The 15,570-nt window shown below is 46.3% G+C and overlaps 1 protein-coding gene across 4 annotated transcripts in view; it reads left to right on the top strand.

Annotated features, from left to right (window-relative positions):
• The window catches only part of PFKFB2 (6-phosphofructo-2-kinase/fructose-2,6-biphosphatase 2), a 26,675-nt gene that overhangs the window by 3,933 nt on the left and 7,172 nt on the right, over positions 1-15,570 (top strand). For 2 of the 4 annotated variants that reach the window (XM_006922817.3, XM_006922816.3), the window contains exons 3-15: positions 3,510-3,635; positions 4,133-4,229; positions 4,638-4,704; positions 4,835-4,909; positions 5,272-5,328; positions 6,268-6,392; positions 8,230-8,437; positions 8,852-8,998; positions 9,761-9,865; positions 10,633-10,762; positions 11,519-11,581; positions 11,872-11,936; positions 12,573-15,564. In XM_006922817.3, the coding sequence (XP_006922879.1) occupies positions 3,510-3,635; positions 4,133-4,229; positions 4,638-4,704; positions 4,835-4,909; positions 5,272-5,328; positions 6,268-6,392; positions 8,230-8,437; positions 8,852-8,998; positions 9,761-9,865; positions 10,633-10,762; positions 11,519-11,581; positions 11,872-11,936; positions 12,573-12,773 (1,466 nt within the window). In that variant the 3' untranslated portion in view covers positions 12,774-15,564. Of the gene's footprint in view, positions 1-3,509; positions 3,636-4,132; positions 4,230-4,637; positions 4,705-4,834; positions 4,910-5,271; positions 5,329-6,267; positions 6,393-8,229; positions 8,438-8,851; positions 8,999-9,760; positions 9,866-10,632; positions 10,763-11,518; positions 11,582-11,871; positions 11,937-12,572; positions 15,565-15,570 lie in introns of those variants that run through there. The other 2 variants (XR_003043438.1, XM_015597849.2) reach the window with 2 other exon arrangements.

The following is a 15,570-nucleotide window of genomic DNA, read 5'->3' as shown; positions in this document are numbered from 1 at the left end:
TGAGGTCTTCATGCTTTTCTTCCTTTGTTTCTTCTTTAATATTTTAAGTAGGTCTGGAACAAACAAGTTCCTATGTGTACATTTTCCTAATTACAAAAGCAATACATGTTCAAGCAATACAGAAAGAAAGTGAAAAGTAAAATATTTCTCACAATTTCTTCTGTCCCTATTAAGTTCGATTCTTTCTGACACCTTATTCTGGTGTGTCCTACTAATGAAAATAGGTTCATACTGTACATATTTGGTTCTGCTGCCATCCCCTCTTTTTTTAGACTTACTATATTATGGACTTTTTTTCATGCCAGTAAATCCAGATTTACCTCATTCTGCACAGTATTGCGTTATATGGATCTGTTGTTCTCCCCCTGATGGACATTTATGTTGTTTCCAATTTTCTACCATCACAAACAGGCTGCAGTGAGCATCCTTGCACATATACCTTTACATGTTTATGCTGGGAACTTTTCTACAGAAATAGAAGAAAAGGTAGACACGTTTAAAATGTTGATCAGCATTACAAATGTACAAAGTTCTGCAATATAAGCTGTTTTAATATTTCAAAATGCTTGATGGAAATTGGGCATTATTAACTATAGCTGCACTGGTTAACGAAAACATTAACTTTCTTGGTGTTTGGCTGCAGAACTTGGATATTTTATGCCTATCAGTCAAACAGCAGGACATAATTGGCAGTTTTATGACTTCTGGTGAATAATAAGTAGATATGACTAATGAAACACTTGAATGAGCAGCATGTTTCAGAAATGTTGGGCCTATTTAGAACAAATAACGGAAGAAGACCTGGGACATGAAAAGGTGGGGAACCACTGGCCTTCTAGAGCAGGAGTCCCTAACCCCTGGGGAGCTGACCAGAACTGGTCTGTTAGGCATCTGGCCGCACAGCAGGAGGTGAGCTGTGGAAGAGCTAGCGAAGCTTCACCTGTATTTGCAGCTGTTACCCAGCGCTAGCATCACCGCCTCAGCACCACCTCAGATCATCAGGCATTAGATTCCCATAGGAGCACTGGTCCCTGGTGCCAAAAAGGTGGGGGACCACTGTTCTAGAGCACCCTTCAGAATTGGATTAGAGAGCATAGTCATGCTTACCACATGGCTCCCTTTGTCAGGTGCTGCTGCCGAGAGCTGGCGGCTGGCACTGAATGAGCAGTCATGCAACCAGGTATTTGGTCAGAGCACTGACCTCGACTTTCTACTGTGGGACTGTGGGCCAAGCTCTTCATTTCTCTGGGCTTGAGTTTTTCTGTCTCTAGGAGGGAAGTTGTCAAGCCCTCATTTCCCCTGAGCATGTTGTGAGGGGAAAAGTTTAAGATTGAGAAAGTAAGTTAAACCTTGTGTAAGAAAGGAAGAAGAGAATTTCAGAATTGAAACAGTTTTCTGTTATTTGTCAAGGGGTGTGTTACATTGTCTCTGAAATTAATCAGCATGAAGTATCTACTATTGACATTAAGGTGGAGGTGGAGGTGGTTTTGATTTTTAACAGGCAGGACAATTTGTTCCTAGTTCTGCTGATGTGGCAGTTTGAGATAGGAAGTGTGGTTTAGTTTTGTACTCGGGAAAATGAGAAGCCCTGGTTGTGGCAGGTGTGTGTGGGTGTCATGGGCACAGGCAGGAGGTATGGTGCTGGGGGGCAGGGTGGGGAGAACTTAGTGACCTGTATTTTCTTTTGCTCTGAGCCCTCTCTGCCCAGTTTGGTAAACATGGAGCAGCTGGTACTCTTGTTGGCTTCAGAGCAGCTCTCAAGTGTCAGTTCATTTTCAGCACTAGGGAGGGGAACAGGACCTTTGAGGAAGTGCCTAATGGGCTGGAAGGTGTGGACAAAGCAGGCCAAAAGTGCAGGTAATGAGCCAGATCATGGGGGATTGAGAAGAGTGCAGCGCTGAGCTGGAGAAAGCGAAGACTCAGGAGGATTTGACTACTGAAACCTGAAGCAGCTTTTCCTAGGCGATCCCTGTCAGCGGTCTCTGTCAGGCTGAGCCCCATCAAAGGTCAGGGATTAATGTTGGCTGAGGCTGCAGGGTGAGTTTACTTGCCATTGTGCCCCAGATTTGGACAGGGATGAAAATCATTTCTGTTGCCCGAGACCAACTTTGGGAGGGGCTTCCGCCCAGGCATGAGAATTTTCCATGTGCACAGTGCATAAAGGACTAAAGCCAAGCCCTCGGACCCTGCGTCTATTGCCTCCCTCACCACTCTGGCTTCTGAATACTTCTTGCCAAACACCCCTAGGAAACTCTTCCTTCCGAAGTCTATTCTCTTCCCAGGTCCTTCTGCCCACTTCTCCACTGAGACCTTTTTACATTGCCATCCCAAAAGATGAAAGATGACTTTCCCATGCAGGTACTCCAATCTTACTGAATTGTTTCTTAACCTCATAGGGCACCTTGTCCCAGGGTACAGCAGCACCTTGCGTGCACCCTCTGGAAAGCAGTGCAGGGAAGTGAAAGGCGTTTCTTTCCTTCTTCTGTGCCCTCAGAGGAGCCAGCAAAGCCTGAGCCTCCCAGATGACCTCATTTGCACCTTGGCCCCAGGAAAGTGGCTGACAGCAGTGTGGGGCCCTCTCCCACCGCCAGTCCCAGTGAGCAAGCTGATGAGGAACTGGGCTCTTTTTATGGAGAAAAACTGCCCAGGAAGCACTAGATCTGAACTCTAGTGTCAGCTGTTCCCATGATTCAAGTGTGTCTGTACGCAAGTTACCTGACCCTGAGCATCTAGTTTGTCTCACTCTAGTGAGACCTATCTCTGTAAATGAATTCCTGAAATAAGTATTGTAAGGAAGGTAGACCAATGACTGCGCCTGCTTCTAAACTGTCTCGCGTTCATGTGAGCCATTGAGGCAGGCAGGCCATGATGCCCTTGTGGGCTAAGTTTTACTGAAGTTTCCTGAGATCTAGGCAGAACCTGTGTCAGGTAGGCTCTTCCACAGTCTAAATCTCACTGTGGTTTAGAAATTCTGGCTTAAACTCATGTCCTGAGTACAAGGCCAAAGGAACTTGAAGCCAGGCCCTTTTTGTGGTGGTCAAGCTAATTCTTGCCAGTGGCTCCGAAGGGGTAGGTGAGATCCTCAGGGTAAACACTCTCTTGGGCCTATTATAGGAGCCTGCTGGTAGAGTCTCCAGGCACAAGACCTTCCCTCACAGCTGTATCATTCTTGTGTCACTAGACAGTTTCATGTTAGGGATGGCTATTGTCTTTCTAATCCTTGCCACTTTCTCCCCTCTTTTTTCCTTGGGTACCTCTGTGAAGACTTTGGCTATGTGGGGAAGACATGTCTTGGTTTAGGGACTTTGTGAAAGTCTGCATGACCCTCTAACTCTCTTTAGGGAGGGTTCACCTGATTTCCCCTCGGTCTGCTTTCCCAGTCTTCCTCGACCCTTGCCTCACAGGTTTATGAGGATTAAGTGAGATTGTGACTACGAAGTTCTTAGCCCAATGCATGAACTTTACTTGGCCCCTAGTCATTTAGTTTTATTCCGTTTCATTTCCTCTAGCATGGGCATCCTACATGACTAACTCTCCTACTCTCATCGTTATGATTGGCTTGCCAGCCCGGGGCAAAACCTATGTGTCCAAGAAACTCACACGCTACCTCAACTGGATTGGGGTGCCCACCAAAGGTAGGTGCAGGTCATTCATTTTTGGGGGAAGGGAAATGATCAGTTCTTCTGGAGGATTTAGTCTTCCTGGCATCAAGGTTACAGGGTGTTCCTGGCTGAAATAGTGGTTGCTTCATGATTTACTGAATTTATTCCCTCTTCGCAGACTTGTTTCCTCCTGTCCTGGGTGCATTGGCCTAGTTTGGGAGAATGCTTTTGATGGTATATGGTTTGACATTTTCAGAGCCCTTAAATATACGTTATGTTGTCTACTCTTAGCCATACCTCTGTGAAGTAGCCAAAGTGGCTGAGGAATTTGAATCTCAGACATCATAAGACTTGCCCAAGGTCTTATAAGTCTGAACTCGAGCTACACTTGACTCTTAATCTGGTGGTGTTCCCAACATAACCTTGGTGCTTTTTTCATCCCTTGGCCACTCTGACATTAGACCAGGAAGTCCCCTTTGATGGGGCCACTCTATTGTTTCACTGGTGAAGGGTGTTGCTGTCTTCTGCAGTGTTTAATCTCGGGGTGTACCGGCGTGAAGCAGTCAAGTCCTATAAGTCTTATGACTTCTTCCGGCATGACAACGAGGAGGCCATGAAGATCCGCAAGTGAGTCTTCTTAGGCCTGACCTCGGGGCCAGCTCTTTCTCAACCATTACAGAAGTGGATGTGACAGGGCTTGGTTTTCCTTTAAGTAGAAGTTATTTGCTGGACAGGTCACTTTAGGCTTCGGCGGCTAGGTGAACAAGGCTGAGAGAGATGTATGTATGCTTGTAGGTTAAGCCTACAGAGGGAAAAGATGTATACATGGGGTGGAAGAAGGGGAAAGATGTAGGATGGCATAAATATCTCAGTGGGGAAGTTGAAATGTCTAGTTAGGGAAAATTTTTGACCACTGGGAAAATGAAGCAGGAAGCCAGGTGATTTCTATAGTAACCCAGCCGTTTGTGTCTCGGGCTGTGCCTGAGCTTGGGCTCACCCCACTCCTCTTGCTGACATCCGCTGCTCTCATGGCAGGCAGTGTGCTGTGGTGGCGCTGAAGGACGTTAAGGCGTATCTCACTGAGGAGAGCGGGCAAATTGCGGTGAGCCTTACACACCTCTCCCCTGGCTTGGTCTCCACCCTTTCAAGGCTCCACAGCCCCATGTTGGGTCCACCTTGGTGGGATTTCGTTTCTCACTTTCTGCTCATCTACCGTGTGGCTCTCTTTCCAGGTGTTTGATGCCACCAATACCACTAGGGAGAGGAGGGACATGATTTTGAACTTTGCAAAGGAGAATTCCTTCAAGGTAGGATGCTGGAGGGAAAGGGGTGAGTGGAGGTGGGCAGTTAGGAGAGACATGTGGATCTGTTTGACTCCAGTGAGTGAGGACAGGGTTGGACGTCTTGATTCTCTCGTCTTGGGGCGTACCCGTAGTCCTTGAGTGTTTTCTTGCAGGTTCTTCCTCAGACCTTTAGCCTGTATGTCTGAGGCCCTGGGGATGTGGTAAGAGCTATTTTTCAATGAGGAGGCCTTAAAGGTCACTTTTATGAAAGAAAATCCCTAAGGGTATGTGTGTGGTAGCTGGGTGGGGCAGGTTTGAGTATGTGCTCTTTATGAACAGACTGGCCATTTTTGACTCATTTATCACTAGCTTCTCTCCCTGGTCAGGTGTTCTTTGTGGAATCTGTCTGTGATGATCCTGATGTCATTGCTGCCAACATCCTGGTGGGTGACACCTCTGTGTACCATTACCTCTTTATCCTTTGTGCCCTGTGTGTGTATGGGGAGGGGAAGAATCAACTGTCAACTGGGTAAGGGAAGAAAGAAATGGACCTGTTTAACATCACAGAGAGATCTGTTTGATTGGCCAGGGCACCGTTTTGTACTCCCACACGCTTCCCTTGGGAGAGGGAACCGAGGCTTAGAGGAATAACATAAGAATTAGCTGCTAATGGGCACTAAGACTTAGACTGTAGGAGTCCTGGCCCCAAGTTCTGGGTGTTAGCTGAATGTTGAGACCTAACTGTATTCTTAGAATAGACCAGACTCTTCATTAACTGTCAGGGACACCTTCTAGGAAGATCATCTGCCCAGACATTGTCTAACATTCAGATCAGTGCTCTGTACACTGAGCACCTTGTGCCCTTTGTGGTCACAGCATAAACCTGTACCCATTTAGTGGCTTGTGCTGTGCTGTGCCGAGTAGACCTCTGTGCATAGTGTCATGGTGCTGCTTTCCCAGCAACATATAGACTTGGGAATCATGTAAGGGAGAGGCATCTGGTCCCAATCAATCATGGATCCTATTAAACAGCCCATTCTGAATGGTCATGGGGAGAAAATGAAGCCCATTCTTTTTTCCCAGAAATATACATGAAGGGATTGGGACTCAAGAGCAGCTTCAGTTGCATGACTGACGCTGTCCTAAAGCCAAGGGCAGGCATGTGACTCCCCAGTTGTCTTTCCCTTCTCGTTTGCCAAGGTCATAGGACTCTGGTGGGGTGGGTGGGGGTTGGGGCGGTGGTGCTCAATGAATGGAGATTGTCAGTGCTCCAGTGAAAGGTGGCTTCTGTGGACTTCCATTTCTTAATTTAGCAGTGGCTATTTGCAGGAGGGCTAGTGAGGGCAGACATCTGACTAGACTCTGCTCTTCCATGATTCCAGGAGGTAAAGGTGTCAAGCCCTGACTACCCTGAAAGGAACAGGGAGAATGTGATGGAAGACTTCCTAAAGAGAATTGAGTGCTACAAAGTTACCTATCGACCCCTGGACCCAGACAACTATGACAAGTAAGACTTAAGGCCATGGTTTGAAGGACCTGAGACAGGGTCTCATTTGAGAAAAGAGCTTTTTTCCCCTCTGCCTCTAAACTTCCTTCTGACAGTCCAGACCCATAATATTTATATTACTCCAAAGAAACAAGGTATGGATTTGTGGCTTCTATGTGGGTTGCATCTTATACTTGAACACTGAAGTGCTTTTTATCATCAGTTCTTCCTCTCTGTCCTCTGGAGCAAGATCTCTCAACCTCAGCATTACTGACATTTTGAACTGGACAATGCTGTGTTGTAGGGGACCATCTTGTGCATTGTAGGATGTTGAGAAGCATCCCTGGCCTCTGCCTACTAGGTACCAGTAACACTGCCAACCTGTGACAACCAAAAATATTTCCAGACATTGTCAGATGTCCCCGGGGAGTAAAATCACCTTTGGTTGAGAAGCATTACTCTTGATTAGTAGTTTTGAACTAGAGTGTTGTAGGATACCCCTTAGAGTTGGTTTGATCAATTTAAAAAGTTTGTTGTATGTGTGTGTGAATGTTTTATATCTATATCACTACATATATACACATACATGTAATACATACAATACATAAAACAATGTATATGTGTATATCCAAGTAATGTATATATAATATGTTGTCTTTTATGTATAACATGTAACATATCTAACAGATAACATATTATGTATATAAATAAAACGTGACGTTCTCAGGAACTTGGCTGGCTTAGATAAATGTCTGATCAGTACTAGCTGTCATCACTTTAACATCGTCTAAGAGTAAAGTGGTATATAGTACCGGTTGTATGTGAGGTATAGGAGCCATAGCAAAATGTCAAGTCCATGTTGAAGGAAGACGTGTGCACATGGAAACCTGTGAGAACGCAGCCTTTGAAAAGGTGTGCAGTCAGAGCAGTTACCAGCTCTCTTCAAGTAAGAGGACAGCCCTGCAGCCGAGCAAATGGCGAGACAAGTGTGCGTATCTGTATTGGCATCCTGGGGGGAGGTGGGATTCCTCTCACTGTTTGATCGCTTCAGTGGCCTGCTTTTGAGTTTTTCAGTTCCTTCACCATGTTGCCCAGAATGTTACTGTTTGGAGGTATCGCTACCCTAGATATGACATAATTGTATATTCTTCAGTTAACCCAAAGCCCTACCTAAGAAAACATTCTAGAAGTGTGTGTGTGTGTGTGTGTGTGTGTGTGTGTGTGTGTGTGTGTGTGTTCGTGTTCACAGATATCTCTGGGAGTAGGGTAGTAGGGTTATGGGTGATTTTTATTTGCATTATTCTACCTTTTATTTGAAATGTTTTTGGAATAAGCACTTACTATTTTTATAATGAGAAAAATTCCATGATGGTCACAAAGCAGTCGTGGAAGTACCTTTGAGAGAGGCTTGATTTAGTCAGATGCCAGGAATGCATCTGCCTATGGTTCTGCCTCCTGTTCTCCACTCACCGCTGGTGATGCTCTGGTTAGGTCTTGACCACCTCATATGGGGGTTGTGCTTCTTACCAGATTTCAAGGTCAGCAACACCTTCAGGTCATCTAGTCTAGCTCCTGAGGGGAAGCCTGAATTCTGTTTATCATACTTGTTACGTGGCTTGGCACAGTAGAGGCACTGAAGGAATGGTACTGACTGACTACAAGTTTGGGAAATTTTCCTTCCTCTTGGTTCTGAGGATTCATCCATCTCTTACCATTTAGCTTCTTAGATGTGGGTAGGGCCGTGACAGGAGTGGAGGAAGAGCTGCTATGAGCCTGCAAGTAACTATGAAATCCTTTCCCCTCCTATGGTTATCCTCAGATTTTCATACCCAGGGGATTTTTCCCCCCTCTGTCTCAGGGATCTTTCTTTCATCAAGGTGATAAATGTGGGCCAGCGATTTTTAGTGAACAGAGTCCAGGACTACATCCAGAGCAAGATAGTCTACTACCTCATGAATATCCACGTCCAGCCTCGCACCATTTACCTGTGCCGGCACGGAGAGAGCGAATTCAATCTCTTGGGGAAGATTGGGGGTGACTCCGGCCTCTCCGTGAGGGGAAAACAGGTGAGTGGTTACTCAGCATGCTGGATTTCCTGGGCTTAGACTTGGAGGGCATGGCGGAGGTCATCTCTTTTATCTCCTTACTTCTTCCTAAATCCCCCTGGTGCTTAGGCTGTGGTTTCAGATGGTCAAGCAGGTACTAAAGATGTTTTCTTATTCACTGATTCTAGATCTGTATCGAAGTGTGGGTAACTTGGAACCATTTCTTCTGTGGTCATTCAGCCATCAGATATTTATTGGGCACAACTTGTGTGCTTAGCACAGTACCAGGTGCTCCAGTCGAAGCTGATGTCCTCTTGGGTTTATTACATGTAGTGCTTTTCAGGTTTTGACCGTGGTCATACACATCGGCCTTTACAGGCTGAGTTAGCAGTTGTATGTGTGTTTTCTTTTTAAATTTTTTATTTTGAACTCTAGTTTGCCCAGGCTCTAAGGAAGTTTCTGGAAGAACAGGAGATAGTAGACCTCAAAGTATGGACGAGCCAGTTGAAGAGGACTATCCAGACTGCTGAATCCCTGGGTGTGACCTATGAGCAGTGGAAGATCCTCAATGAGATTGATGCTGTGAGTAGGAAGATATGATGGCCATTATGGTCACCTATTTGGGCAGGAACTCCCAGAAGTCACGATTTGAGCAGTTTTATCCACAAACTAGAAGCACCAAATAGAAACTTTGAGGAAGCTGAATCTGTGGCCATTTCGGGGAGGAACAATTCCACCCGTAGTCGGAGCTTCCTGCCTGCATGAGCACCTGTGCCAACAAGGGGACCCAAACCAGTTTTTGACCTAGCACCTCTGGTACCTGGAGAGAGAGCGGGGCTCCATTAGGTTCCATTGTAGATGTTCCTTCTGGAAAAAAGAAATCGCTAACAACTCACTGTGATTTCTGCTAACATCATTTGGTCAGCTATTTGGAAAAAGTACTTTCCAAATTTTTTCTTGGCTTTCTCTGTCTTTGAGCACAAGAGTAGGCATTTCTTTTTCTTCCTCTGTAGCCTTTTATGCCTTCTACAAGAATTCTCCAGTCCCTTGTCCCCACTCCCATTCCCTGCTTCCTGTTCCTTTTATCCTGCTGACTTTTCTTGACCTGAAAGTTCCCCACGGTAGTAGGAGAAAGTGCCAGCATATGCTAGGGAAGTCGCCTCCTCTCTGCAGTGGTACTCACCCTGCCAGTCCAAGACACCCTGGCTAGTCAGTTGCAAGACATGAAAGGACCTGCCACAGTGCCTGGCACGTAGTAGAAAACGAGTATTCTTCAGTGTTGCCTTATTTGGGTGGGGCCGTATGGGTCAGTCTGTGTCTTTAAGCCAGTGTGGCTCCTTGCAGGGCATGTGTGAAGAGATGACCTATGCAGAGATTGAGAAGCAGTACCCAGAGGAGTTTGCACTTCGGGATCAAGAGAAATATCTGTATCGGTATCCTGGTGGGGAGGTGAGACTCCTCTCACGTGGGCTGACTGCCCAGCCCTTTGCTGGGGCTTTAGCTTTAATTTAGGGGAAGGATTGAATGTGATTTGGGGGATCTATATAGGGTACTTAACGCATCATTTAGTTTACCCTCCTACCTTTGGATCATACTGTGTTTAATTAAGCCTAGGCAGTCAGATGTCTCCTTAATTTGTTCAGATCTCCAGGGAAAAGGGCAACAAGATAGCCTCTGTGTTGAGTATGTGGTAGAATCAATGTGATCTTTTTTCCTTCCTTTTCTTCACTCCATTTCCTCAGTCCCACTCCCACCCACGCAGGTATGGGTACCAAGTAAATCTATGGGTTATGAATGATTTCTCTGTCATCTTTGGTGGTTCAGTCAGTTTCCTGGTCTAAGCGGCTTCACAGTCTAGGGACGTGTGAGGCAAAGGTGAATAGGCGGAGTGGCGGAGGTCCAGGAAACCCTTAGGAGACCGTTGTTGGCTGATACTCTGCCTGTTAATCTTTGGAGGAAATTAACCACAGGCTGAATTCAGATTTCTTCTTCCTGACCTGTAGTTTTCTCCATCTGAACGTTGCTCTTGGAAGGTCTGAATATTCTTAAGAGATACTAGGGCTAAGGGAGTTAGCAGGCGACATGAAGTCGCTGAACTTCCAGGAGGAAAGCCAGCTGGGGAAGGAGCAATAGCCTCTTAACTCTAGATGCAGCCACTGACTCGGCTGCCAGCTTGCGCCTGGCCTCCTACCAGCTTGCCCCACCTCCCCCCACAGTCATACCAGGACCTGGTGCAGCGGCTGGAGCCTGTCATCATGGAGCTGGAACGTCAGGGCAACGTCCTCGTCATCTCCCACCAGGCTGTCATGCGCTGCCTCCTGGCCTACTTCTTGGATAAGGGTGCAGGTGCCATTGAGGGACGGGCTGGGGGACACATTCACGGGAGGGGGCCAGACTTGGGGTGGCACCAGGATCCCTGGCAACCGGATCTCTCCTTCTTCCACTCAAATTGGAGTACATTCTTGAGGCAGCAGTATGGGGCTCCCAGCAGCCACTGAGCCAACTATTTTGCTGAATTGACTCTGCTGGTACAAAAGCCCCCAGTGGAGAGTGGCTGCTGCTAGAGCTCCTCAGTCCTCCTTGGCTCAAGGGCAGCATCGAGCTGACTCTCTTGGCAGCCTCAGACAAGTGGTTGAACATTCCCAGTTTGTTACTTTGGCTACGAAAGGGTGGTATCCTAGAAGCATCTTCATCCTTTGGGTTCAGGGTAGGACAGTTTCTGGGCAGAGCTGTAAGGAAGCACTGCTGCCTTCTCGACACTTCCCTTCTCAATCTACCTGAGTTGCTGGGAAGCCTGCAGATTGGCCTTTAGTATACCCAGGTGGGCCACAATCTTCCCTTCCTTGGGGTCCTGGCTATGTCACTTATTTCTGCTTTGCCTGCATGGAAGGATCTAAAATAGACTTATTTCCTTCCTTAGCCACTCAGTAGCTTGGGTGGCCTCTTTGGTGGCCATTTTGATAATTAGGATTTAGTGGAGGAGTTGTATAACCCTGGGTCAGAGTAATGAAAACTCATGAGCTCCTTAGATTCTTCTTCTACTGGCTTGACCGTACCCCACAATCCTGAGAGTCTTCTCTCACCTTGTCTTTCTGCTTTCAGATGAGCTACCATACTTGAGGTGCCCTCTCCATACCATCTTCAAACTTACTCCTGTGGCCTATGGTAACTATGAATTAAGGAGCTGGGCAGGAGGTGGGGATTGAGGAAGGTCAGGATTTTTGAATTTTCTCTGAAGTTTGTGCAGAAGATCAACTTCATCACCCCTGTTTACCAGGGAAGTTCTATCAGTGCCTTCCATTTTTAAGGGGTGTGTGTGTGTGTGTGTGTGTGTGTGTGTGTGTGTGTACGTGTGTATATGTTACACTTTTTTTATGGTATGTTTTCACAAACTGAAAGTAAGGAATTTTTCTTTGAGCTTTTTTCCTGAAGGTCTCTCTTTCCTGTTTCTCCAGGGTGCAAAGTGGAAACCATTAAACTCAACGTGGAGGCCGTGAACACTCACCGTGACAAGCCAACTGTAAGTATTTTCCCACAGACGAACATGCAAGTTTCCTGCCAAGTCTTTGAACCTTTGGCATCAAAACACTGGGGTTTCCTTTTATGTATAAAAGGAAAACAGATCTAGAACTCATGTCCTATACAACCTGTTACTTCCAAATGGAAGAGATGCTGGAATTATTAATTTTTAAGATTAGTACCTTTCATGATTCTTGACCTTGAAGGTTGGCTCCTAGAAATCCAATTAAATATGGAAAGTGTGTGGTGTGACCGAAGTGAAATGAAAATTCCACCCCCGCCTCCAGGAAGTGTCCCACTTAGAAAGCAGGATCCAGAAGAGCCTATACGGTGGGGGGAAGAGGTGTAGTTCGTTCTTAGGCCTGTCCTGATAACCTGTCTGATCTTAAATAAGCCCCTTCCTTTTTTTGTCTCTCTTTCCTGTTTTGGAGTGCGATGCTCAAGGAGCTTCTCCCTCTACAACCCTTTAGCTTCCTGGGGCTAGGGGACCAGGCCATAGCCCAGGTCTTATGAGAGACCCTGCCTGCAGAGGAGCAGGAGTGGAGGGAGCTGTTATGGTTACAAACATTTTTTAACCTTTCTGAGTGAGCGTCTGTCTTGGCTTTCATTTGTGTGGTGTCCCTCCATTTCCAATCAGAACAACTTCCCCAAGAACCAAACCCCTGTAAGGATGAGAAGGAACAGCTTTACGCCTCTGTCCAGTTCGAATACAATAAGGCGTCCAAGAAATTACAGTGTTGGGAGCCGGCCCCTCAAGCCCCTCAGCCCTCTTCGTGCCCTGGACATGCAAGAAGGGGCCGACCAGCCGAAGACCCAAGTCAGCATTCCGGTGGTGTAACCGTGTGTCTCCCTCCAGTCTTGGCCTCCTGCCCTTGTCACTAATCACCAAGGAATCATTTAACTTCGGACCCCTACCCCTGACACCCCATCATGAATCTTAACACAGAGAGTGAGGCCGTGTGTTTCCAGACCACCCTTAGCTATTCTGCAGTGTGAAACATCTCCCTGCCCAGGGGCGAGTGGACGAGTTGGGTGTTTTAGGTCACGTCCTCAGTTGGGGTGGTCAGGAGGAGGAAAAGGGAAGGGATACATCCCTTTAGGGTGATTAGCACAGAAGGGGCTGAGGCTAAGCATGCCCGATATACTTGGTTTTTGTCCATTTGGTGTCTAAACTCCTTGAAGTCCTTGTGTTGGTAAATTGTCGGGAGTGTGGGGGTGGGGGTGGGCAGGGTGGAGGGGAACACAGAAGCCCATTTTTCCTTCGCCTTCGTCTCTTCGAGATATGCTTTACTCACAGACCTTAACTGCCTGCTTTCTTCCCCCTCCCCCTTTTCCCTTTCGGATTGTCCAGTGTGATGCATGTCATTGTCATTGTGGTGTCTGTCTAGGAGGGAAGGGGAGGTTGGCGAGAGAGAAGTCAAGGCTCCATTGATGCTCGCTGCAGTGGGCCTAAATGGATCTGCACGGGGGGAGCCTTTCTTTTCCCTTCTCCCTTTCTCTCAAGCCAGGTCCTGCAAGGGTCAGCCTAGGCTGTAGAACATCCACAGATGCTCTGGAGCCTGCAAGTGGATATAGGGTGAGAGTTCTTGCCTCTTTTCATGAGAAACGGTCCTAAGGCTTTGATGCTCTGGGGGAAGGAAGCTGGCTCTGAGTGTGCGGGAAATATCTTGGTTCGTATTTTTCACTTCAAGAGACAGGCATAGGTCTTTTGCTGGCTGTGGAGCGAGATTTAGAAGAGCAGGGTGTTCCCTAGCACCTGCAGGGCTTTTGGAGGATGGGTCACATCTTTTCTTCAGTGGCTCTCAGCTTCTTTGCCAACCCCTGCAAGCCGGTAACTTTTAGGGCTGTTTAGAAGAACAGTGTTGGATTTAGGAGTCATCATTGATGTTTGAGTCACTGAAGTTAAAAGGCAAAGTAGAGTTCACTAGACCTGCTTATTATTTTTAAAACTCTCCTTTTTAAGTTGAAAAGTCTAGATGAGTCTTTAGGACTCTGTGGGGGGTCCAGCTCTTTACTGCTTTTATTTACCTACTCACTTCTGTAATTTTATTTTCTCTATAGGCCTAAACAGGAAATATTTAGAGCAGGGATTCTTGGCCTCTTGGTGGCCCATGATAGCATGCTCCTCCCCGCAAATTTGTATGCAAAACGTATGAATATGTGGACATTTTTCCGAGAAGCAAGTCTAGAGTTCTCATGAGATTTTTAAAAGAGAAAGATGACTCCCCATCCTAAAGTTATCAATTTCTCTTTAGAGGTAACCAGTAAAAACAAGTTAGCTATTTGCCAAGGGTGTTTTTGATAACAGAAGACCTTTTGTCATGGTTGTCACTAGGGGTGTTCATTCGAATCTCCTTTAGAACTTGTGAAACTTGTACCCGTGCTTGGATCTCCTTTAGGCTTAACAGTAACTCAGAATCTCTGGGATTGGGGTCTGGACATGGGTGTGTTAAAACAGCTTCACTAATGATTTCGATTCATACTCACTTCAGGTTAAACTCCATTTTATGAAGTTGGGTAGAAAAATATGGGATAGTATTTCTTTGGACAAAACATCAACCTAGGAATTCTGAATTCCTCATAGTTCTTCAAGGACAGTTCTTTGGAGTTCAGTGTTCAGCAGATCACCATATTAAATGAGGTGATCCCATTGAAATCAGGCTGCCATGTTTTAGAGGGTTATTCTAGGTTCTAGTTCCATCTTTAACTGTTGACATTGCAAGATGATGTGGAACAAATCACGACATAAATAACCGTCCTTGACTGATAGCTGGGAATTTTAAGCACCCTGGAGATAGGCACTGACATAAAACCAGTAAGATGATAAAAGTTATCAGCATGGGCAACTGACTGGTGACCTCGACTGTTTTATTCTTATATCTTGACTAGGACAGCACAGCCAATTACTAGAAGCCGCTTGCCTAGGTTCTGCTTGAAATCATGTCCAAGGTATAAAGTAATGTGCTCTTCCTGTTTAGCCATTTACATAACATGTACTTAGTGTCTTAGTTTGTGGGGCTTTCGGCTGGGTGAGGGTGGGGTGGGGTGGGGAAGGGTACACAGAAATAGAAGAAAACGTGCTTGTCCTGAAGAAGGTTATTTTAGAGACAGGACATGTAATTTAAAATAGCGAACATTTGCAGAAGAGCACTGTGCTGAGTCTCTAAGTGTGGACACTGAAGTGGAGTACAGATTGCTTCTGACTTTTCTCTTGTCGTATGGCCATGAGACTAAAAGAGTGGCGAGGCGGGAATGCGTCCTCCCCTCACCCTCACATTAGAATGAGGCATGGTCTAGGAGGTCCGTATGGCACTTTTACGAGGTTGCCTTATCTAACTTTGACTTGTGGTATCTTTAGCCCAAATGATCATTCATTTAGTCTTTCCTCCCGCTGTGTGGTCAGCGCTAATGAATGAGAAGGAGGAGCATTTTGACCCAAAGACTTTGGATTCGAACTGTACATACTCTTAGAGAAAGAAGTCTCTAATGAACTAGCATTATGTCGCCTTGTTGCAAACCCCAGCATTAGCCACAGGTCACTGGGATGTTCATGTTAATGATTTCTCCACTCTCCCCCTCTGCTAGTTTGCTTCCCCCAGAAGAGGAGCCTGAGGTGGTCTTATTAGTCTCAGATA

Source organism: Pteropus alecto, unplaced genomic scaffold (genome assembly GCF_000325575.1).
Source record: "Pteropus alecto unplaced genomic scaffold, ASM32557v1 scaffold359, whole genome shotgun sequence".
Classification (NCBI taxonomy): domain Eukaryota; kingdom Metazoa; phylum Chordata; class Mammalia; order Chiroptera; family Pteropodidae; genus Pteropus; species Pteropus alecto.
This window is presented reverse-complemented; position numbering and strand designations above follow the sequence as displayed.